Source organism: Anomalospiza imberbis, chromosome 14 (assembly GCF_031753505.1).
Source record: "Anomalospiza imberbis isolate Cuckoo-Finch-1a 21T00152 chromosome 14, ASM3175350v1, whole genome shotgun sequence".
Lineage (NCBI taxonomy): Eukaryota > Metazoa > Chordata > Aves > Passeriformes > Viduidae > Anomalospiza > Anomalospiza imberbis.
The window spans coordinates 116,620-139,894 of NC_089694.1; the positions used below are offsets into that span (position 1 = coordinate 116,620).

General features: G+C 46.7%; 1 protein-coding gene across 6 annotated transcripts in view; it reads right to left on the reverse strand.

Annotated features, from left to right (window-relative positions):
- Window positions 1-4,191: 4,191 nt before the first annotated feature.
- Window positions 4,192-23,275, reverse strand: part of ARHGEF6 (Rac/Cdc42 guanine nucleotide exchange factor 6) — a 36,800-nt gene continuing 17,716 nt past the window's right edge. For 5 of the 6 annotated variants that reach the window (XM_068204519.1, XM_068204521.1, XM_068204522.1 and 2 more), the window contains 16 exons: window positions 22,841-22,935; window positions 22,083-22,178; window positions 21,128-21,250; window positions 19,655-19,793; window positions 17,735-17,794; window positions 15,458-15,604; window positions 14,509-14,595; window positions 13,465-13,543; window positions 12,452-12,585; window positions 12,047-12,172; window positions 9,253-9,273; window positions 8,353-8,446; window positions 7,146-7,235; window positions 6,342-6,441; window positions 5,460-5,514; window positions 4,192-4,543 (listed from right to left, as the gene is read on the reverse strand). In XM_068204519.1, coding sequence (XP_068060620.1) covers window positions 4,403-4,543; window positions 5,460-5,514; window positions 6,342-6,441; window positions 7,146-7,235; window positions 8,353-8,446; window positions 9,253-9,273; window positions 12,047-12,172; window positions 12,452-12,585; window positions 13,465-13,543; window positions 14,509-14,595; window positions 15,458-15,604; window positions 17,735-17,794; window positions 19,655-19,793; window positions 21,128-21,250; window positions 22,083-22,178; window positions 22,841-22,935 — 1,587 coding nt within the window. In that variant the 3' untranslated portion in view covers window positions 4,192-4,402. The remainder of the gene's footprint in view (window positions 4,544-5,459; window positions 5,515-6,341; window positions 6,442-7,145; window positions 7,236-8,352; window positions 8,447-9,252; window positions 9,274-12,046; window positions 12,173-12,451; window positions 12,586-13,464; window positions 13,544-14,508; window positions 14,596-15,457; window positions 15,605-17,734; window positions 17,795-19,654; window positions 19,794-21,127; window positions 21,251-22,082; window positions 22,179-22,840; window positions 22,936-23,275) is intronic. The other variant, XM_068204520.1, reaches the window with a different exon arrangement.

Sequence of the window (23,275 nt, forward strand, 5' to 3'; positions counted from 1 at the left end):
TAGGTGGCTCTGTATGTTTTGAACACTGCTCACCCTTCCCAGCCCCAGGCTGAGATTTCACAGGGTCCTGCTTGGGGTCTGGGGATCAAGAAGGCAGTGGGGTGGCACTGGGGGTCACAATGGGGACAACCAGTCCCAGAAGCGTCTAGGGGCTCCTTGGGGCATGTTGAGGTGCCAGGGCCAGGCAGCACTAGGGACATTTTAGCAGCAGAAGGAAGCAGAGAGCCCCTGTCCTAGGAGAGCAGTGAGACACCAAGGCTGAAGCCCCTAGCATAGCTATGAAACAGAGGGGTGGGGACTAGTTTTTAATGGGATTTAGGACACCTGACTGAAAGAGGATTATTCCTGCCTGTCCTAAGGTCATGGAGCCTGCAGGGATGTCTCTGTTTCAGAGCAGAGGGATGGATGCTGCACATGCTGTGTGTGCAGCTGGGCAGCTTCTGCCTCCCAGGGTGCCCCGTGGTGGTGTGGGTCTGACCATGTCCCTGCTGCAGCTGAAACGCAGCCAGCCCTGTGGGCCGGGCTCCTGGAGGCAGTGCTGGGCTGCCTGAAGAACCACAAACCTCTGCAGGGGAGGTGGAGGTGCTCAGTCATGCTGGGAGTCTGGGTGGAAGCTACAGGAGAAACCAAAGATGGTGCAAACTAGCACAGGGGGAGAAGCTTGGAGCAAGTGGATGGGGAGGAGAGAGCTGTGAGGAGAGTATGTGTGGCCAAAAACAAGGAGTGGAAAACCTGCTGTGGCGCCCAGCCCAGATCACTGAGCAGGGATCTAGGACCTGCAAATTGCATGGTTGAGGAAAACAATTAAAGAGGGGAGGAGAAAAACAGTCATTAAACAAATCCATAAATTTTGCAGCAAGGGCAGCAGATGCCAACTGTCACCTCTCCTGCCTGTGGGCTGCCTGACCAGCCCCAGCCCCTGCCCCCATGGCTGCCTTTCTCAGGGCTTTTGTTTCTTGCCTCTGTTTCTTGATGTGCCAAAAATAGCCCGTGGGATTCAGATGTGAGGTGGCGTGTGAGGAGAGGGAACAAGGTGCAATTGCTGCCATTCACCCGTGTCCTCCTCCTCCAGCCCTGCCTGTTGCTGTAGCTGGCACTGTTTCCTCTCCCCATGGAAAGTTTAAAGGTTGTCAATACATTGATTTTTGACATGAGGCCTCTATGCCAGTCCTCAGGCTGTGGATTTTACCGTTTTCAAAATTATTTTTGTTCTGAGTTAAGAAGGGGTTGAGAGGGTAATGAGTTTGCAGGGCACATCAGCAGGACTGGCACAGGGGGTGATGGATGAGCAGTGGCAGGAACAAGCAGCAGCATAGGCATCCGCTGGGAGAGGTGTTTGCATGTTTCAATACACACTGAGCTCATTAAAAAAAAAAAAAAAATATATATATATATATATACATATTATTTATATATATATATATACACCAGGTTGCTCCAAGACCCATCCAATCTAGCCTGGAACCCTTCCAGGGATGGGACAGCTTCTCTGGGCAACCTGTGCCGGGGCCTCACCACCCTCACAGGGAAGAATTTCTTTCTAATATCCCATCTAACCCTGCCCTCTGGAAGTTTTGGACTTCAGTGTTTTGACATGATGCACCCAAGGCTAATGTTTCTTTTTTCCCTTGCTCTTTTTCCTACTCTGAGTGCTGTGTTTGGGGAAGGAGAGGAGCGTCCAGCCCTCCTGCCCTCAATCCTCCACTTCTGCTGTGGGCTGAAGGCTGCGGCACACCTCTACAAAAGAGTTAAAAAACTCCCAACCTTCAGGAGACATCTTGTCCAAGTGCTGGTAGACCAGAGGAAATCCTGTCACCACACCTAATTGCCAGAAAAAAACACACACTAACTAAAAAAAAAAATAGAATCTGAAACAGAGGCAGGAAGTCATTTATCTACAGCAACTGCCTGGTGCAGCAGAGCAGTCTGTTTTCCATAAAGCATCCTTGTGAATAGAGTGCACGTGGGGCTTGAGGGATGGAAATGCATCCCTTGCCCTGGGACCAGGCACCCTTGGCCTGCTGCAGGTACGAGTGGTGATGGAAGCAACAGTTCAAGTGCCAGCATCACCTTTCACACCAGTATTCCCACCAGTAAATCAGAGAGGTATGATGCTGCCATGGCATTTTGAGGAAATCAGTGATGCCCAGAGCAAGCACTGGCTTTGCTTTCACGGTAGAAACACAGGAAGCAGCTCCAAGGGCTAAGAAGCGACTTTTATCCTTTATTTGTTGAAAATGTCAATTAAAAAACTGTTCAAAATAAAAACATGTTAGAAAAGTTAACTTGCATAAGTAGTTTACAGTAAATAAACCTACATGACAAAGATACACTGGAAGGCAGCTGACACAACATCCATCTATAGACAGACTCACTGGAACCTATTTACAAAACACTGTAAACAAAGTAAATATGGAAACATTGCTGTCCATCTGGCATGGCTTCTTTTCCTTTTTATTTTATTTTCTTGTCTTTTTTGGCTTCTAGCTCTTGACAAACACTTGATCCAAAAAGTCCCAGTGTGCCCTTCATCACAATACATCTCACAAACATGCATATGTACATAGCACAGGTTTCAACTGAGCCTGGGGGCAGCAAGGACACATTTCCACCCTCTCCCTGCAGTGTCAGTGGCCCTTGGTTTGTTCTGCATGTCAGCAGCCCAGTCCCCAGCCCGGCTTGGAGCAGGAAGCAGGGCCAGGCATTACCGAGGGGTCTGGGCATGGCCTCCCTGAGCAGCAGTAAGAGCAGCAAAGGTCCTGCTCCTGGAAAACAATTCACAAGCACTGCAGGACTTGACTGCTGACCAAATCACTCAACTGTGTGCCCAGGGAGGGATGTGGGGAGCTGCCATCTGGCTGGGATGCTCTGGGGATGGCAAATGTAGCCAGACCTCTGTTTTGCTCTAGAAATAGCTTACAGAGAGTTTCTTAATACACTCCTTGAGATGTTTTGGAGTCTATATCTCCCAAAACACCATTTGCAATGTCCTGGCTAAATTTTAATGGCAAGGAGGGAGTTGTAATTATTGCCTCTGTTATGTCCTTCACAACCAACATAATGGTGTGACTGTAATGAGCTGTGGTGCCTCTGCACACCCTGGGACCATGCTGCCCTGTGAGATAAATAAGACATAATTAACTTAAACAGAGGATTATTTTTATAATGCTGTTAAGGAAGGAAGGAATGAAAACACCAGTTCTAAACTAGGGCATAACACCAAATAAGATAAGGAGAGCTGATACATATGCATGTTGCCTATGTGCTATGTTCAAGGAGCTGTGCAGGGATCTGTGAGGGTGTTGCATTTCCTTGCCTCAGGAGCGTTCCAGCTCTTGTCAAAGCATAAATACTTTCCCTATATCAAGAGAAAGTTCCTTTTCCCTAGCAGAAAGTCCCTGTGCGGTGATGTGGGGAGAAGTGGCCACTGGCAATGTTGCCAACCTTTGGGAAGGAGTGATGGAAAGCATGAAGGGGGCAGAAGGGAGCAGGGGACCAGCACATTTGGGGTTGCTTTTTGTTGTCAAGCAGTGTTTACATTTCATATGGAGAAAAGCATGTCCTGCAAGAAGAAGCTCAGCAAAATTATAATCTCCTAGGATACCTAGACACTCAATGTGAAAACAAAGCAGACAGTAGGAATTCTACATCATGCATATGAAAAGGGATGGGGGCAGAACAGCAGTTACCTGCTGTGCTAATCACGAGCTGTAAGGAGGCAGCACTGTGCAAAATACCTTCCTATGCACTCTGACAGGTGCTCCAGATCTGGCTTCCCCCAAGGAGTTCAAACATCTTCATGTTAATTGCACATTTTAATCAATATCAAGGCCACACAGGAACCACAGTATTGCTGGGCTCTAGTTCGCTACAGTCAACTAATGGGGAAAGAGAAGATGAATGGGAAAAGCTTCCCCAGTTGTGATTATCTAAAAAGAAGAGCATGGTGGTTTTTTGGTTTCTGCTCAATGCCACCTCAGTAACATTTTCATTCAATAAATAGGTACTGGTGCTTTTGGAAAGAATGAAAGCATTAAAAAGTGCTTAAGCTTCTTCTAGGAAATTGCTGCCCAAGCTTTTGTGAGCAACAATCACTAGCAGAGTTTGTATTTGCTCCCAGTAGCAGGTACAATGAGGTATTAGTTGCTGCAGATGAATTGTGAATCGTGGACTGCTTGCTTACTGGTTCAGTTGTGATTGATTGTTTCTGCTTTATTTCCTTACTGAATGGAAGAAAAACTATTTTTTTCTCTATGACTTTTTTGTTGGGTTTTTTTTTTTTTTTGGTAACAAAATACCCCAAACCAACAAAATAAGGAGCAAGAAGAGGCAAAGGACCCAGTTCCACTTCCCAAAAATACACCTGAGGTCACACACCACTGCCAGCAGCCTCTCCATGAATTCAGGCGATCAGGGATGACTTGCGCCCGGTGTCCTCCCTGCCACACTCATCTGTCTGTTTCAGCAGCCTTCTCACCAGCTTCTCCAAGTCCTTTCTGGATTTAAGCTCTTCCTCCAAACACTGTTTCATCCTTTTGTTTTCCTGCAACGTGAAAAACAAAGGCATAAAGATGCAGTTATGCCCATGCACTTTATGCAGTGAGGTACTTGCATGCATCTTCTGCCCGATGCCTCAGAGGTGATTGAATAACAGAGACATTTGATAGGAGTTTGTGAGGATGAAGAACATAAGTGGATCAGAGCACAAGTAACCCAAACAGACCCTTACTACCTCACAGACCTGACAGAAGTTCCCTGACTTTGGGCAGACAGAAACATCCTCCTGGAAACCTAATTTTATCCTGGGTTGAAGAACCATTTTCTCTTCTGATGGTTTCTCCCACCTCCAGACTTGGGACAGGAGGAAAGAGGACATATTTCCTCTGAGCCTACAAGAACTGGTGCCCACCAGACCCCTATAAAATGAGCGGGCAGGATGAAAGAGCTTTTGGAATAGGAGGAAAGTTTCATGTTACCACAAAGACCAACTACTCCTTCCCTCTTGCTTTCTCTAGCACTCAAGCATGGAGGATGAGAGGAAGTGGTCTCCAGCTGCGACAGGGAAGGTTTATGTTGGATATTAGGAAAAGTTTCTTCATGTAAAGGGTTGTCAAACACTGGAACAGTCTGCCCAGGGAAGTGGTGGAGTCACCATTCCTGGCAGTGTTCACAGAATGTGTGGGTATGCCACTTCAGGACATGCTTTAGTGGTGAACATAGTGGTGGTGCTGGGTTGATGGTTGGACTCCATGATCCCAGAGGTCTTTTCCAAGCTTAAAGATTCATGATTCTGTGATCCAGGGAGGTAAACCAGAAAAAAAGTAATGCTCATCCAGGAATTTGCAGGATTGGACCAGGATCAGCAAGACTTTTCCTGGCACCGACCAGCTGAACGTGACCCAGCACAGATTGGTTGGCTGTCACTCAACTCCCAGAACAAACAATCCCACTCAAATTACCTGCTTCAGCTCTTTGACTTCATCTTTCAGTGCATAAACTGTGTCAACAAGGCTTCTGAAAAAATAAATTAAAGAAAAAAGAAATTAGAGTTGGCGTGCAGGAAAACAGTGATAGTATGGGAGGGGCTGACAGGAAAGTTGCAGCCAGATTCTGCTTCCCAAGCATCAGGCTGCTGCCTGGGAGGGGACTCTGGAAACACAGCCCAGGAGCATTTATAGGCCACTGGTCCAAAACTCAGGGCTCTTTTCTCAAACCTTGATACTTTGCTGTGCTTTGAGTTATCAGCAAAAGTCTGTGGCTTTGGCTTCCTTGTTTATGCTATGGCAATAAATAACAACGACTTTAAAGGTGGAAATGCCTGAGTACCTTTTGTGAAGCAGCCTTGATTCCTTGAGGTTGTGCTGCAAAAAATCAAATGTGAAAGGAACACACTGACTGGGTTGGAAAGAGAGAGGCTCAATACAGTCACTCAGATGCACAAATTACAGAATAGGCTGGGAGCACTCACGGGCAGGTGCCAGGCAGGCCCCTGAGGGGCAGCAACAGCCCAGTACATCAGTAGTTAAAAAAATAAGAGCCACTTGTTCGGTTCTGTCCTCACTGACCCCATTATCCTACATCTGCATAAGCCATAAAATGGGGATCCAGACTCCCAGAAGGATACAGCCATGTCAGGGCAGGTGGGAGGGTGGTCCTGTCCTTAAAAGGGACAAAATAGCAGTTGAAATTGTCTGGTGGTTCTTTGCCAGAACTAAGGCATTAGTCAATGACACCAGGCCTGCTCCTCGGTGGGGGCAGAGAGGGAGAGGGCATTGGTTTTTAATGCCCTTCCAAAAAATGACACAGGGATCTATCTGCAAGTGGAGAGCAGCCGCACTTACTTTTCCTCCGTGACCGTCTGTCCATTGCTTCGTGTCTCCTCTATGATGATTTTCTCTTCCTCAGGAAGAAGGACTTGGGGGATGGAGTCTTTACGGGAGCCTGTGTACAAGAAATATTCATGAGGGAGGAAAAGAGGTAATCTTCCCTGGTGCCCATGCTATATCAGAGACAGAAGCTCTCATTCTTCCTGCTCCATCAGCCTGGGGCAGGCTGGAGATGTCAGCTACATCCCACTAACCCAGAGCTACAGCAGCAAGTGGAAAATTTTCAAGAGTACTCATTACACCTAAAGTTACATCATGACTTATAAATGAAACCATTCGACTAGGGTCAAGAGCTCCCCAAAGAACCATGGCCTCCCTTTTTTCTATGTACCATTATTAAAGTTCAGAGATTTAATTGGCTGACATCTCACCAGCAATGATAAATAATTATATTTCCAGAGGTGAAGATGTTAGATAGGTTCTTATGAAAGCAGGTTGTTCTTAAACATGCAGCTGATTGAGAGATAATATTCATGCTTCCTTTCTAAAGCTATAAGCAACCTGAGATTATCATCAGGTAATCACTGGTGAAATAGCAGTGTCTCATCTGCCCTCCTACCTGCTTCATTCTCTGTGTTTAGAAGAAAAACAATGGCAACTAAACCACTAGGCAGATGAAGCTTCCTTATCTTGAAGATTGAATGCTACAGTTTCCTAGCATGAGTCTCGTTGCTGTATGATGCAACATCTGTTTTTTCCCAAAGGGGTTATCAGTGCTGTGGGCAGAGTAGGAGCTAAATAATGTGTTTGTGTGCCCACCTGAGCTGAGAGCTTGCTGGAAGCCTGCCCCAGTACAGTATGCCTCAATCACCTTCAGGATCTGAGCATCCTCCTCCAGAGCAGCAGTACCTGTAAAACATTGCAAACAACAGCATGCACAAAAAACAAGGCACTCTGGCCTTGTCTCTCCCAGTCTTTTCTTCTCAAGCCCCTTAAGAGATCATGCTGTTTCTTTGGCTGACTGCCTCTGGGATGTTGGCCAATCTGTTTTGTGGTCCTTTACATTTTTCTGGGCTTTGTGGCATCAAGCACCATGACCAAATGGTGTGAAAACTTATTTCTAGTTGCTCATCTTGGCAAAACTCAGGGGGTGATGCCCTACTTTGGGTGCAGGCAGCACCGGGAGATGGGCAGGCAAAGCAGCCCTAGTGTGGGAGATCTGGTACAGAAGCACCAGAGCAGGACTTGGAAACATGAAGTGTTAATTTTCAGCCTCTGCTCAGTGCCATCTTCTCAAGGGAGAGAGCTAATAGTGGAGCTGTGCATGGCAGCATGACCATGGCTTGACTATGATGACCATGGCCTTTGGTGTAAAGCCCCCAAGATGTGCCCCAAGTGGGCTCTAGGGAGCTCTCAGGACACCCCTCTTTGCAGGTGAACACCCCTGTCAGGATAGGGACCTTTTTGTTTCCTAATTCCCCATGGACACTGCTCTAGGACGTGCTGGCATGGCCAGGTAAGGGTTTGTCCCAGCTGTCAGATATATTTGATGTGCAGTTTAATGCAATTTTTAACTACTTGGAAGTAGTTCCTTGGATTCATACACAGAATAAGACCACCCACAACCCATGACCTTGTGCTAGCAATCACAAGGAGGGTGATGGCATGTCTGGCAGTCATAACTGGGAGGGGAGGAGGAATCTGTCAGAGGCTGAGGACCAGTGCACTTCCAGAAGTCTCCCATGCTCAGGAGCATATAGGCTCAGAGCGAGAGCATCCTGTCACATCCTGCACTGCAAGAAAGGATGTTTTCAAAGTCCCATGGAGATCACTGAGAACACAGAAATCTCCAGAAATGAAAGGAAAATAGCATCACCGAATGGTTGGGGTTAAAGATCATCTAGTCCCAATCCCTGCCATGAGCAGGGACACATTCCACCAGACCAGGTTGCTCCAAGCCCCATCCAACCTAGCCTTGAACACTTCCAGGGTTGGGACAGCCAAAGCATCTCTGGGCAACACTTACTTTTCCGAATAACAAACTCTTCATCAGATGGTTTTCTCTCAGTTTTCCTTTTTGGAAGAAACTTCTTCATTGTTTTTGGACTTTTGCTGGAATCCTACAGAGAAATAGACTCTTGTGTTTAACCAGAACCAAAGGCAGCTGGAACAGTGGAGCAGCACAGATGGGTGCAGCTACCCATGCTACACACAACACTTTAGAAAGCTACAAAGCAGACAGTGACAAAGTTGGGGAAAATTATAGTTTTTGCCCTTCACATGTACCAGTTGTGGCCCACTGCTCCCTGGAATAGCAGTGGGAATTACACTTGCAGGTTTGGGCGAGGACAGGCTCCTCTAGTAAATTCAACTCTTCTTTAAAATCCTTTAGCCAAAGAATTCAAATACATTCATAGCACTTTTAGTTGCTTATGAACTCTGTGGTCTGTGCTAGAAAATCCTAAAATGTGGTTTATTCTATTGACTTAATTTCTAATATAAAAGAGTTGGCAAATAGCTCTGCTTCTAAATGCCCACAATTTGAGAGTATAAATCCCACACAAAAATATACACAGAGAAAAAACAAACACACATAAAGTTAGTGTTTGCTATGACTCCATGAGTAAGAAACACACATTTTTATCTCCTTCACTCAGTTAAAAGTCTTGCTGATTTGGAGACAATTAGAGTATTAGTAGGTTACATGGGATAAGGATTTAAAGGAGAAGAGGCATGCCAGGAGATTTAAGTACCATAACACTAAATAATTTCTGAGAGTTATCTTAAAATATATTTGCCAGCTGCTAGTGACTCTGATAATAACTTACTGATACGAGGCAAAATTAGGGTCATGCAAGCACAAGAAGCATTAACAGGAACAAGCATTCTGTGCCACGACAAGCCAAAGAGATGTATCTACCCTTACCTTTAAGATATAAGACATCCTCTACAATGAATATGCAAAGAAAGAGAAGATGAGTGTGAGAGACTGATGATTTTTATCACCAAGTCCATTAAATCTACAATTCTAAACCACATTTCAGTGTTAGTCCTGAGATTAATGCAGCACACCCTCTGTACTGGTTTTAAAGCACTATCAACATGCAAAGGAGCACCGTGTCATGCAAAACCGAAAATTTACATGTGAGATGCACGATGAGTGGGCATTAATACACTCTAAACACAGAGAACATGCCTCCTTGATTAGTAGTGGGTATCTGTGGATGTTGGTTGCCTAAACTGGTGCTTACAACTGCAGGAGCCCCATGTGCCTGGCTCCATCCAAGTCCCAGGAAGCGCTCAGGGCCTGCACTCAACACCAACCCTAGGAGCCTCAACCCAGCCTCGTCAGGATGTCAGGACACTCTGCCCAACCTGGTGACAATCTCCTGGGACTCCATCTTCTCAAAGGGGACCTTCCATCCACACTGAAGACCTGACCATGTCAGGCATCAGCACTGCAACACCTCCCTGCTTCACTGGCAGGGATGGAGACCTCCCTGCACATCCCATGGAGGATTCCATCCCTGGATCCCATCCCTGGGGTGCTTGATCCAGGGAGCCACAAGGCTCTCCTGCAGGTCTGCCCAGCAAAGTCCTGAACCCTGATGTTATAAAGCCTTCCCCTAATGCAAAGCAGCCAGTTAAAAAAAAAAAAAAAAAAGAAAAAAAAAGTAGTAGAAGAAACAATCTGTAAATCATTTTCCCTTTGCTAAACTGAATCCAGACACAGCACTTTACCCACAGAACTTACCTGTTCTGTCATTTCAAATGATTACTGGAAACAGAACAGGAAAAATACCCAATTTCAATGGAAATAACAAGAGTGAGGTGCCATACACAAGCAGGGTCTGAGGTTTCCTGAGCTGGGTACAAGGAAGTGTACAAGACTATGCCATCCCATCATACACTATGAGAAGACAAGTAAAGTAACACTGGATGTCTAAAAATCTCAGCTCATTTAACCAAACTGTCCCACTCGCTTCCCCACAAGTACCCTTTCAAATTTGTATTCCTTCCTTATATCTTCATTATAGGAAGGTGCTTGCATGGAGCTGTCAGCATTGTTTATTTTGTGCTCTACTTTAAATTAAAAAAACCTAAAATACATTGAAATAGGGATTCTGTTTAGGGATTAAGCATCCCAGAGAGAGAGATGAGACAGACGTGGATCTGCTTGGGCCAGCAACCAAACTTATTCCCCACCTGTCATCACAGGCTTTTGTCCATGTGTCTCTCCCCAGGCCCAGGCAGGACTGACTGAGTACCAGGCTGTGCCTGCCCAAATCTGCTGGACATGGTGGCCTTTGGGTTTCTACCGACATGGTCAGCACAGCCTGTTCCCATAGAAGCCACATTTTTGGTCCTATGACATCGTGCAAGATACCATCCAGCATCCTATCTCTTGGGACTCACTGTGGGCTAGGCCTCTGTGGCAAAAACCTCTTCCCCGCTTTCGACACAGAGAGTTTAATTCCTGCTATGAGTGGCAGGGAACAAGAAACTGCAAAGGACCATGGTATTAATGATATCACTCAATCTGTTGTTTTTCTCACAGAAAAATTTCTCTTTTACCTCAAGTCTCTAGCTAAATTTTTAATTCACCACACAAGCAAGAAATGGTTTAGCCTCCATTAGGAATTTGGAACATGCAAAGATTATGGGTCATTTTCAGTCTGTTCAGCTGGTATTTAAACAATTTAATTCCCAAACTGAAATGTCTTTACAAATTCTAAGAAACAAATGCAACAAGATGCAATGAGGCTACTTAAAACCTCTACCTGGAGCAGCAGACCCACAGTTCTGCCAGCTGCCAGACTCTCCATCCCTAAGTGCTGGGAGGGCTGAAGGGATCCAAGCCCCCTCCCTGTCACCATCCCTATTGGGGCAGAAACACTCTCAGGGCTGCTGTACCAAGAAAGGCAGCTGACTCAGACCCAGAGTGCTCACTCAATAAGAGGAACATTACCTGAGATACTGGTAATTCCAGAAATTTAACATGAGGTAGGGAAGGAGAGCACTACAGTTGTGGCGCAGGGTGACAACAGAGCTAGGCTGTATTTTGGGTTTTCCCACACCAACTCCCAGCTCCCAGGCTGGGATTCCTGCAGGTGAAGCCATCCCTTGCTGTTGCCTCCCAGCAGGACCTGGTTGTGTAACACTTGGGTGGGTGGCAAAGGAGGGTCAAGCCCCACATCCTGCTCCAGCCACCAAAACAGGGTGGAAGACACAGGAAACATGGGCAGGCATTTTGCCTCTTCCTCGTGGTGCACTATTGCTTCTCAATCCTGTACCACTGAGCTGCTGCCACAGCTGGAGCTGGAACACATTCCAACAGGGAGCAGGCCCCTGTCCACAGCTCAGACCAAGGCAGGAAGGAGGAGAGGAGGCAGTTCCACCATGGCACTTCCAAAAGACAGGGCTCAGTGGGACACCCAGGTGTGGGACTGGTGAAATCCAGCAGCTGAGAGTGCTGGCTATGGCAGCCAACAGCTAACATCCAGCCTGCAAACACAGGTACTCATAAGTCCCATGTAGCACAAAGCCCAGGACAGTGACCTACATCCATGACAGGACTGGGGCCAAAGTGGCAGAGTAATTTCTCTCACCATCCCCAAGGATCTACATTTCTGTGCCCTTGCTGTGGGATACGAAACTTGGACACAAGGTCTAGGGACTGTGTGAAATCAGGGTCCTGGATAGGCAGGTGGGATTATTACCTCTTTGTAACTCAGTGCTGCTGAAGGTCTGAGTGGAGGAGCAGGACGGAGGCAGCTCAAGCTCCAGGGCTTGAGGATTTTGGGGGGTTCCAGAGGCCCACGGATCTGCCCAGCTGAACTAAATGTCTGAGAAAATAGATGAGAAGCAAACCAAGACTGTTAATCACCAAACAAGGCAGAGAAGTGCAGGGGGATGGACAAGTGTTGAGATACTGAGACACCTAAGTTGCAACAAAAACAGGGCAGGATACATGCAAAATAGTACAAGCACAACATGGTTACAAAGCAAAGGGCAAGACGTGTCTTACAGCTGTCATGTTACCTCTGAGTCAGGGTGCTGCTGAAACAGAGAGCTCAGGCAGCAGTGAGGAACCCAGGCAGCAGAGGCCAGGAGGTGACACTTACCGAATGAGGGCTCCAGGACTGTGTTTTGGAGACAGTGCTGCAAGTCCCTTTGGTCAGCCTTTGCAAGTGGTCAAGCCATTCGTGCAAGTCCTGGCTGGTGCTGCAGGACACAGTGATCCGCTCCATCGTGTTCCCTGTGGCAGAGGGTTAAATAACTGTCTTTAGCAAGTGGTAGAGCAAGTGGTAGGAGGAAACACAGGGTGAGATCAGCTCAGCACAGCAGGAAATGGCTCCTCAGTTTGCACAGTCCAGTGGCTCCAAAAAAGCCAGGGCAAAGATAGAAGCATTAATCATTAAGAATCATTAAGGCTGGAAAAGACATCTAAGATCATCAAGTCCAGCCATTAACCCAGCACTGCAAGGTGCACCACTAAACCACATCCCTAAGCATCTCATCTACAATGATGATGTGACTCCCCATTCTGCTCCAGGAAACCACTGACAGTGTGGGAGCTGCAAGAAATGCTAAGGGAGCTGGTGAGATGAATGTGTGAGGATTATATAATGTTGAAGGTCATTAAACACAATATTTCCATGATTAACAGGATCCTGACACCAAATACCACCAGCACAAACAGCTGCACTGCAGTCCCGGCACTGGGAATGAAATGACTGTGTATACCTACAAGTAATGAGAAAAATTGAAGGGGAAAATGGGATGAAAGCTCCCTCATGACCGGAACCATGTATCTGTCAATAAATGAGGTACTCAGAGTACAAGGGATGGCTACTGGATGCAGACAGGGCACACCAGTGCAGAGCAGTGCTCCTGGGGCGAGAGATTTGTCCCATACAAAACACTATGGTCTCCAAAGGCAGCCAGAGGCAGAGCTCCAGGGCATTTGAAGGATATTGCCTCAAGCAGGACAGAGGTGCTTAGAAACTCAGACAACACATGGTAAAAGAGCAGGAGGAAGATCATGGCAGGGGGTTAGTGGAAGGAGGACCAGTACTTCCAGTGGCAAGAGTGGCTTGCACTGGGAGGACTGCCCCAGGCAGAGGGCCCCACTGACCTGTGATTTCAAACATGTGCTCATTCCCTTCGGCATCTTCCAGCTTTGTCAGCATCATTCCTGTCAAAGGCAGCTTTCCCTGGGATAATTGAAGAGCAGTCAGTGTCTGCAGGTGTTGTTCTGCTTGTTTCTGCTGATTCCTTTCTCTTTGGAAATCGCCATTTAAAATTAATTTGTGAAGGCTTCAGACTGCATGGAGAGTCTCCTTTAATGTATGGAACTAGATTTCCCTGCACAACTAGGTCAAACCCTGGAGATGAGGCTCCCATGACAACTGAGTCATCCCCAGCTCATCTGCCGCCCTTTCCCTTCATTCAGTGCAAACCTTTTTTACAGTCAAGTCAGAAGGATCAATTTCCCCTGGCTTTTTCTGAAAGCTTTCCCCATCCCTCTGATTTGCATGCCGAACTGCCTGCTCACCTTACTCCCACCAGTGGGTCAAGTCAGAAAACCCAGCCAAATATTTCCCAAATCTTTCTCATTTCCCTTGCTATGACAAATGACACATCAAAACAAGAGCATCCTTTTCCTGGCAGTATTGATGGTTTCAGACAGCTGGAGAAAAGCCAAGCTCTCAACAGCCATTGGATGGTATGGAAAATGGTAAAACACAAGAAATGCAGATTTATATGTAGTACCTCATGGAATGGCATATTCATGCTCTTTGCAGTGGGTTTTATAAGTATTTTCCAGAGATGTCACAAAACTGAGAGCCAGCTGGCTGGTCAAAACCCTACAGCTGGGTCAGGACACCTTACACACACACCCCACTCTCAGAAACAGCAGGTAGAACAACAGGTTTTGAGGTTGTTTTTTTTTTTTTTAATTTCACAGCATTCACTTACCAAATGCTGCTTAACCAATTATCAGGACAAAGGCATTGACTATCCTGGCACATGGTAAAGCCAAGTCCCCATTCCCAGCCTGGGGTGTTTGCAGCACAACAGAGAGTTCAAAGGATGCAGAGGACTTGAACTTGATAAGAACTATCTGTTTTGCTTTTTTACACCAAACGCCTTGCAACTTCAAACTCAGCAGGCCTACCTGATAGATGAACCCACTCATCCGTGGGCTTGCAGACAGCATCAGCAAAACATTGGAAAATAACAAGAAATACCGCTCCTCTTTCTCCTGGGGGGATAAGGATTTAAGTTAGTCCAGTCTGCAATGCATCACAAGCATCTGCCTCTAAGAAACTGAACCTGTTGCAGCTAGAATCACAGCCTGTGAGAACACCCCCAAACCAACTATTCTGGCTTTTTTTATTTTCTTTACAGCATCTCATTTATGTACCAATTTTCCCTGCAGAGATTTTTGCCTGCATCCTGCTAATCCTCTTCCAATCATTGCGGAGTGGCTCAGAAGGCTTTATTCTCCCCAGCATCCCACATCCCAAACAAGAAAGACTTTTGGAACTAGATGCTGCATGGGTTTACTTTACAGGTCTTCCTTTCCCAGGGAAAAATTGCAACAGCAAGCAATTCAGTGCTAACAGGTACTTTCCCACTCTGAGCATGCAGCACTATGGCTTTAGCACCCCTGAGGAAGGTCTGTGTCAGGCACTGGTGTGATGAGTTAGGACTAGCAGGACAAGAATCACTCCAGTTAGTTCCAAAACACAATCAGCTCTGGGGTGGGGCATCAGAGCAGCCCCTGTGATGCGCATAGAACATTTTCTAGTCACTCTCATTTCTCAGAGTAAGTCACAGGGGAGAAAGGGGGAAATTAATGTGCTATATGACACTGAGATACTTCTCTTGAAAAGTGGGTCACCAAAGGCCTGAAGCTAAGCTTACAGGGTGCCTGATTCACTCCAAAGATGTGCACAGTCCCGTTGTACAGCTCTTCCCAAAGTAAAATTATTTATCAGCATTATTTGTCATCAGTTTGTGGCCTGGAAGGAGAGGAACTACTGCCTCACATCACTTACCCTGGGAGCAAGTGGGTATTCAGACATGAGGTCTACAGCCAGCAGAAGGAACACCACACTCACCTCACTTCCCCCAGACTGCACCATGACCTGGGACATGTAGATGACGTTTCCCATCATTTTTATGTCCTCTCCTTCCCAGCGCTGGATGGATTCAGAAAGGATTTGCAGCTCAAGTTGTTTCCTCTTCCTCAGCTCCTGGCATTGTGACTGGGAATCACAGCAGAGCTTTGTTAGCTGAAGGGCAGAAGCCAACCCAAACCATCCCAGTTTCACCAGCAACAACTCACACAGCCCTGTGGGCTATGGGATGGTCATGTCAGTGACCAGGAAAGCCTGCTTTGGCTCCATTACATAAAGTCTGTTAAAAAAATCACATCCCAGTGATCTAAGAAGTAATGATTACATTCAAATGTCAAGGAAATTGCAAACTGCACTGAGCAAACTTTTCTTTCCAAACCAGCCCTATCTCTGAGAGTTCAGGGTCACAATTTCCAAACCAAGACAGCTGCACAGTTAAATGTCTCTAATTTTGCTACTGCTTAGAGGGATTTTGCCCATTTTGTCCAAACAGCAGAGTTGAACTTGCAGCATTGCAAAGTCCCCACAAGTCAGATGGGTGGATATTTTCTAATCAAAATCTGGGAACCCAAAAGCAGGATTAGGTGGCGCTGTAGATTAGCACAAAAAAGGATCTTCTGAAAGTACTGTTATTGAAAAGACTGCACCACTGCTGGGCTGCTGGGGACTGGAGAAGCTCTAGGGAGTGACCAGTATCTCATCAGCTCTCAGCAAGAGAGGACTATGCTGTCTGAACAAAGAGTCCTGCAAATTCAAGCAATACTTTCTTTAACTGATGCCTCTGCCAACAAGGAAAAATGCTGCAAAGATAAACCAGGGCTATTTTCACCAACTGCTTGTCTTTTTCCAAACTCCTTTTTCTGACAGAGATTTTCCTCCTTTCCAATTCACTGACTATTCAGCTCTCCAAAGAGAGAAGCTGCATTGAGTCTAGTTTGAAACCACACACATTTGAACCAAACTGGGGTTTACTCTGGTTCTACAACTATTATATGTTTCGATGGCTCCCTAAGTGTCCAAATCCACAATGTTCCCAGGATAAAAATGCAAATATAATCCACAGGAGTTCATCACAGTCTGTGCAGAGGCACCGCTGTGAATCACAGTGGCTCCTTGGTCCCTCCCTGCCTTTGCTTGGGAGCCTTCCTGGTCCTATAACAGGATCACATACCCATCACAGGGGGCATCTCTGTTTGTCTAACCTCAAATTCACACTGAACCTCTTTAGTTGTGTCATAATGACATTAAATTACTCATCACCCAAGTACACATTTCAAGTAAAACCATCCAGCGCTTACGAGATTTCCTAAAGATTAATGACACCTTGTAATTTAAATGAGTTATTCCCCTATTAGCTTCCAGAATAAATGGAAAGAGTGCTGAGTTTCTAAGTAAATGTAACATGATTACCCTTTCCTGTTTTCTATGAACTTTCTCTTCCCCATCTTTTATCTGCACTGCTAAACACTTGCATCTGTCACAAACGGGTGACATCTGTTGTGCTAAAGGAAGGAAGCTGGACCATATCTGGAGTGGTTATAGTGAAAGGTTCTCTGTGGCTACAAAGCAAAAGAGACTAGAGCTTTTTTCCATAAAAAGCTTTTCCAGGTAAAAGCTTTGTGCATCTGGATGGCTTTTCCGCCTCTATTTCATCTCAGTGCAGCAGGACTTTGAGGGGTGCAGGTGACAGAGTTCACAGAAATGGGTTTGTTATCTCTGACTCACCCATTCTCTCTGTTCCCCACCGATGGCCATGGCACCTGGAGCCACAAATTACTGGAATGTGGGCCAAGCCTCCTGCTGCCCGTGGAGCAAACCTCAGCAAAACCAAGAGTTACTCCATGGGCTCAGAGGGGAACTTCCCATTGGCACCAACACTTGGGTCAGTCACAGCCATGCTAACCTCGCTCAATGAGCAAGTGGTTGGTCTAGTTTCAGGAGGAAAGTGATTAAGAGATTGGAGGCAACAGAACATGAAAGGGACTCTGCTGCCACCACGGTCCACACGTGGCTTTCAGTAATAGAGGAGAAACTTGGAGATCCACCATCTCTGCTCTGGCACCATAGAGCCAACATGTACTTGCCACAGCCAGAGGAGCAGCTCTAGGCTTGAAATGTGAAATAAAGTTTCTTTGTAACCCATGTTTTCCATTCCAAAAGACCTTTTTTCCTAATGAGTAGACAAATGTCAGGCTTGACTCATTCTTCATGATATGCAGACCTGAAATGGAGGGCTCTATTTTAAGAATTGCCACCTACCACAAGGGACTTGAAGGATGTGATGGCTTTCAAAACATCTTCATGATCTGCATGCGCCTCCTAGTGAAGGGAGAGCAAATTTCTCAGCCATCAGCAGCAGCAGCACGCACCCTCAGCATTAACCCACCCTGAGCATCACCCACTGTTCCAGTACACTCAGGGCTGAGGATAGGAGATCCTATGGGCTTCAGGAGGAGGTATCTTCCCCACCATCCACTTCAACAGGGCATGGCAAAAGACAGCTATGCAATTTACTGATACCAATTTAATGAGTGTGAAGGGGCCAGAGCAAAAGTAGGTATGACTGGACTTAGAACAAATCTGACTTGCAAAGAAAAATCAATGAAAACAGGCAGTGGTGCAGAGTGCACCTTCAGGAAGGAAACTTCCATTGCAGTGCCAGATATTCCAGCCACTGCCCCATCAAGGGTGGAAATCCACCACCATCAAGGTGGGGGCTTCACCTCTGGCTTTAAGGGAGGGCATGTCTGAGCAGAGAGCTCTTGGGCCAAGTAAAAGCAGAACGGTGCCCCTTATCTGTGACCCCAGCTGTATGCTAGTACTCTCCAGAATGTTCTCTTGGATCTAAGGCCCTGTTCCTCACCACCAAGTCCTCATGCCAAGCAAATCATAAGGTGTCTAGGTTGTGATGGAGCTTCCCCTGTAGCCTGGCATTGCTCATCTGGAATGTGGGACGAGTGGCTGCCCTGAACACACCTACCTCCTCAGCAGCTTTGCAGCAGTGCAGGGAATGCTGTGGTGTCCATCCACACTGCATACAGCCATCCTCATCCCACAGCATCACAGCTTAAACCTCAGGCCTACTGATTCATGCAACAAAACTCCCACACTCAGCTTAGAAACCAAGACAAATAGGTGACATGTGTGTCCCCAAACCCATTGCTGAACCGCCTGCAAGGAGCAGGCAAAGAGAACAATGCATATCCTGCAAAGAGCACTTTATCCCTGCATGGGCATTGTGGCTGCAGCCAGGCTCAGCTCAGTCCCTGCAGCTCAGCTCAGCCAGCTGAAAGGGAACTGGTAGGTCTGGAGTGTGTCTACCCTGCAGGCTCTCATGCCCTCTCCTATGCAGGAATATCCCTGGCTCAAGCATAGAAGTTTTAATCCTTTGGCTTGATTGTAGGTTATAGATAAATGTGCTGAGTTAACTGGTAATTAAAACTGGATGAGGAGAAAAAGGAAACTTGCTTAAAAACATACTGTTACTTTTGTTTTCTTCAGCTCCTTGCACCACCCCTAAGTTTTGCCTTCCTGCAGCTAGAGTGCACCAGCAGTGAGTAGCAGAGCTCCAGTAGCAGAGATCTCCCTGGGGCCTGGGGCAAAAAATGTCCTGAAGCACACTTGCTTCTTGCCAAGGAAGTCTCTGTGCCCCTGGCTGCTCTCCCTGCTCCCAGGGGCTTGCTCTCCACCCCTGTGTCTGTGGTGGCTGCCAGATCCATATCTGTCTCTGCAGCTCTGCCTCCACCCAGGAGCACAACCCTGGGGCGAGGGGTGGGAATGTACCTTCGAGCCACAGGAGTGGCCAGGCTTAGGAATCTCATCAAATGATAACAAAAACACAGATTTATTCTTGGCTGTGAAAATAAACAGCAGCTGTAGCCCGACCCTAGACTCTGCTTTTACTTGTGCTGGAAATGGCCCATCTTTGAGGAAGGGCTGGGGTGAAGAGCAGGCAATGTGTTTCCACAACATTTCTCAGACTCTTCCACCAGTTTCTCACTCTTAATCTGAAAGGTGGATAATGTCTGGGGGATGTGGGACATCTCCTTGAAGGTGTGGTAAATACTTTTAGCCATGATGCTCAAATACCAAGAGGCAGAGGTGTCTCTTGAAGCTCAGGGAGCAGCTCTGGCAGCATCAAGGGGCAGAGCCTGCCCAGCAGCCCCACACCCCAGCTACCTCCATGTGCCGCTCCAGCTCCTGCAGCAGTGTCACGTATTTATCCAGCCTCAGGAAGGGCTTGCTGAGGCTTGTGGTCAGGATGAGAATGCCTGGGCTGGATGCACCTTGGCTCTCCATGAACTTCTCCAGCTCATCACTATAAAAGGAGACAACAACAAAAAAAAAAAAAAAAAAAAAAAAAAAAGAAAAAGAAAAAAAGAAAAACAAGGAGGGCTCTCAAAAACAACAACAAAAAAAAACCAACAAGGAGCTGAGGGCTGTGTTTTATCAATGCTCTCCTGATGGCCAGGGCTCTACTCTGAGCTGGGCCTCCTTAAAGGCAGCACAAACTCCCCTCTGAGCACCCCCCACCCACACCATGGAACAGGCAGGGGGCTTCTACCCAAACAAGACCTTTCTCCTCTGGAAAGCAGGAGAGGATGTCGTGTGGCCACAGGTGTTGGAATGCACAGCTCCATGGGTGCCAGCAGCTGGTCCCCCAGCACAGCAAGGTGGCACAGGGTCAGGTATCAGATGGATGGGGAGGAGGCAGGGGCAGGGGCTGCATAAACTGGTGATGTGCTGGAGGCTGCAGTAATGCACTGGGACCCTGCTGGAAGCTGTGATGGAGGTGTTTGCATGTACATTGCTCCAGAGAGCATGGTTTCTGTGTGTCAGCACATTTGCCAAAGCTGATTCTTTCGTTGATTTAGGAAAAGAGATCAGACTGAGGAATCACATTAATGAGTCATTTGCTGGAGCCAGGCTTGTTGTTACACTGAATTAAAGCTGGATTTCAGCAGGTAAGTAAATACATTGTGAGTTCCCATTGCAGAATGGGAAGACTTAAACACTATGGATGTGGTCCTGGATTTCCCTTGCAGGGAAGACAGCTAACCTGCATTAGGGATGACAGAGAGGTAGCATCTTGGCTTGGCACACTCTTGAGCAGGACATCACACAAATTCAAGTATCTACTCATGTGGGTCACACTGAAGAAAAATGTTATTAATGTGATCTACCAATGACCCTGAAAATCAACCGTTTGGTTGAATAGAAGCTCAGTGAATAAACTGGGTGACTTGATGACCATTCTCCTTCTGCAGTGATGTGCTCCCCACCGTGGTGCCACAGGGGAACTCCCTCCCATTTGTCAGTGTGTGAGCACTTGAGCAGTGGGTCTGAAACAGCATCTGGGCTGTTTAGCAAGTAACAGTCACAGAAGATCCTACTGCCAGAGTTGAGGCTGCCTGTTTGACCCGTGGTGGGAGTCCTGTGCAAAAAGGACCTGTGAGATCAGCTCTGAACATGAGCGGTGTGAGTTGTAACCATGCTGAAGCTGAAAGGCCCTGCTGAAAAGCTCGAAGTCCCAGCAGCAGGAAATACTCCTGACCTATTGTCAAAACATAGGTCAACAGCCATGCCAGGCCAAGTATTAATAACAAAAGTTAACTTTTTAAAGGAGTCTGAATCTCTTTCTCCATCACTCACCTGTGCTGTGTGAGGACATTCACTGCTGAAGGGTGGTTAGCACAGTATGTCAGGTACAGGGAGCGGAACTGGGGCATCAGGTTCATGAAACAGCCTCCCACACGCTGCTGGTTGTCAGGGAGCCTAGAGACACCAACACACCAGCCATGTTAAGCCTCTGGGTCTGCACCCTGCAGCTACAGCACTCTCAGGGACCTGCCCAGGAACTACCCACTGCTCAGGGATGTTCCCAGGTCACCTCATAACTGTAGCACTCAGCAAAATATCCACACCTGCCACCTGGGGAGGAGGAAGAGGGGATCCTCAGGTGGGTCTGGGTTCCTGTGGTACAGACAGCATCACAATCCATTATCAGCCTCAGACAACCTTTGACTCAACCTGATATGTCTCACCAGCAGAGCTACAGCTGGGATGATGAGGATGAGGATGTGCTGGAACTAAGGGCAGTGAGAGGGTAGGGCGGTACCACTCTCTGGACAGCCCACGAATATGAAAAGACAGAGAAAGAAGGAGAAGCCACAGCCTGAATATATTCTCAATATTCAGTCTTTCCCCATCTCTTTTCAGTCCTTAGCTAAGGCTAATCATGTCTGTCAGCTTCCCTGCAGGAAATTATCACCTCTAATAATTTGCTCTTTGCTCTCTGGCAATTCCCATCTTCATGCCTGCCAGATCTCCCACCCTGCATATGCCTGCATCTTGGGTTAGGCACACTTTTGTGTCAGGTCTAGTGACACTCATTCAGCAGATGCCTTAACACCAGCAATGTCAGAGTTCCTTCTGTCTTTCCTCCTGCCAAAGCACTGCCTGCAACCTTTTCTCAGTCCTGTTATTTTCTTCTATATTTAACAAGTCTAAGACAGTAGTCAGGAGAAACATTAATGAACATGCCTTTCTATTGTTTCTGGCTACAGTTAAAAAGTTTAACAACCTCAGTGCTATGACACAAACTTACTTTGCAACTTCTTCCAAGGCTTGGTTCAGTGTTTGCTGAAAAGCTGAGATTTCTTCCATGTTTCCTAGCAGTGCTGCAATGTCCCCGGTGCTGAGCCTGCAAGAGCCACATCACCAGTCATCATCAAAGAAAAGCTGCTTTCAGGAGCATCCCATTTTTATTCATCAACAGCCCTTCCAAAAAGAAACCAAAATTTCTCCTTTCCCAGATACAGCATCGGACAGAACACAAAATTCATGATCTATGAGCTACAGACCACAGTCTCCTAGGGAAGAAATCTGCTTGCAAGGATTACCTTAATTGGATTTTAATCACTTAATCCCACAAATCTTCTCAGATCTTTAGCTGTCTAATATACATAGACAGATGTGATTTCAGACAGAGGTGGGGAGGAAGGTGTGTGCACAGAAGAGAGTTTTGTCTTCAGGGATTCCTGCCATGGGTTTCCCTATGGGAGGAAGGTCCAGCATGTAGGGGCTTCTTTGTTCCTTGAGTGAGGTTGGGTGTTTCCAAAGCTAATGTGCCTGTTTCTGTCATCCTAAGAGTCATAACACCCTCATTTAGGCCTACAAGGCTGAGAGCACAAAAAATTTTCCCACGTGAAGATTTTGGGAAGGGAGAAGTGACAGAAATACAGAGGCTTTAAATACGACTCTCCCATCTCTCCTGACTGGACAATGTCTAAACATGTGCCCTCTGTCCATGACACCCCAAGGCTCCCCAGTGCTCTCTCCACCTCAGATGCCCTTATATCTTACTTATCGTAAGACTGCAGGGGTCTTAAGTAAGTTCCCAGAAGTGACTGTAGTTCCTTCGCATAATCTCGTTCTGTTTCCAGAATATTTTGCAACACCTAGGGTGAGAGACAGAACACTGAAAAGATCTTTGTACTAGCAAATTAGTCAAAAGAACATGACATCAGCTTCCAAGTCTGGAAAAGCATGGAAGTGTATTTTAAGTCCAGAAATTACATTTCTTAGTGCAGAACCCAGAACACTCAGGGAAGTCCTGGTGGTCAAATATTGAGATTTTACTTAGCAAACTTGGGGAGGCCTGGAAAGCAGGTGTTAAAAGCTGCACCAAGGATGGTTTCTGTGGCAGATCAAGCAAGGCACACCTCATTTGCCACTTCAGAGATGTAATGATCTGCTAACCCATCTCAGCAGCTGGTTTGTCTCTGGCTGCACAGCAGA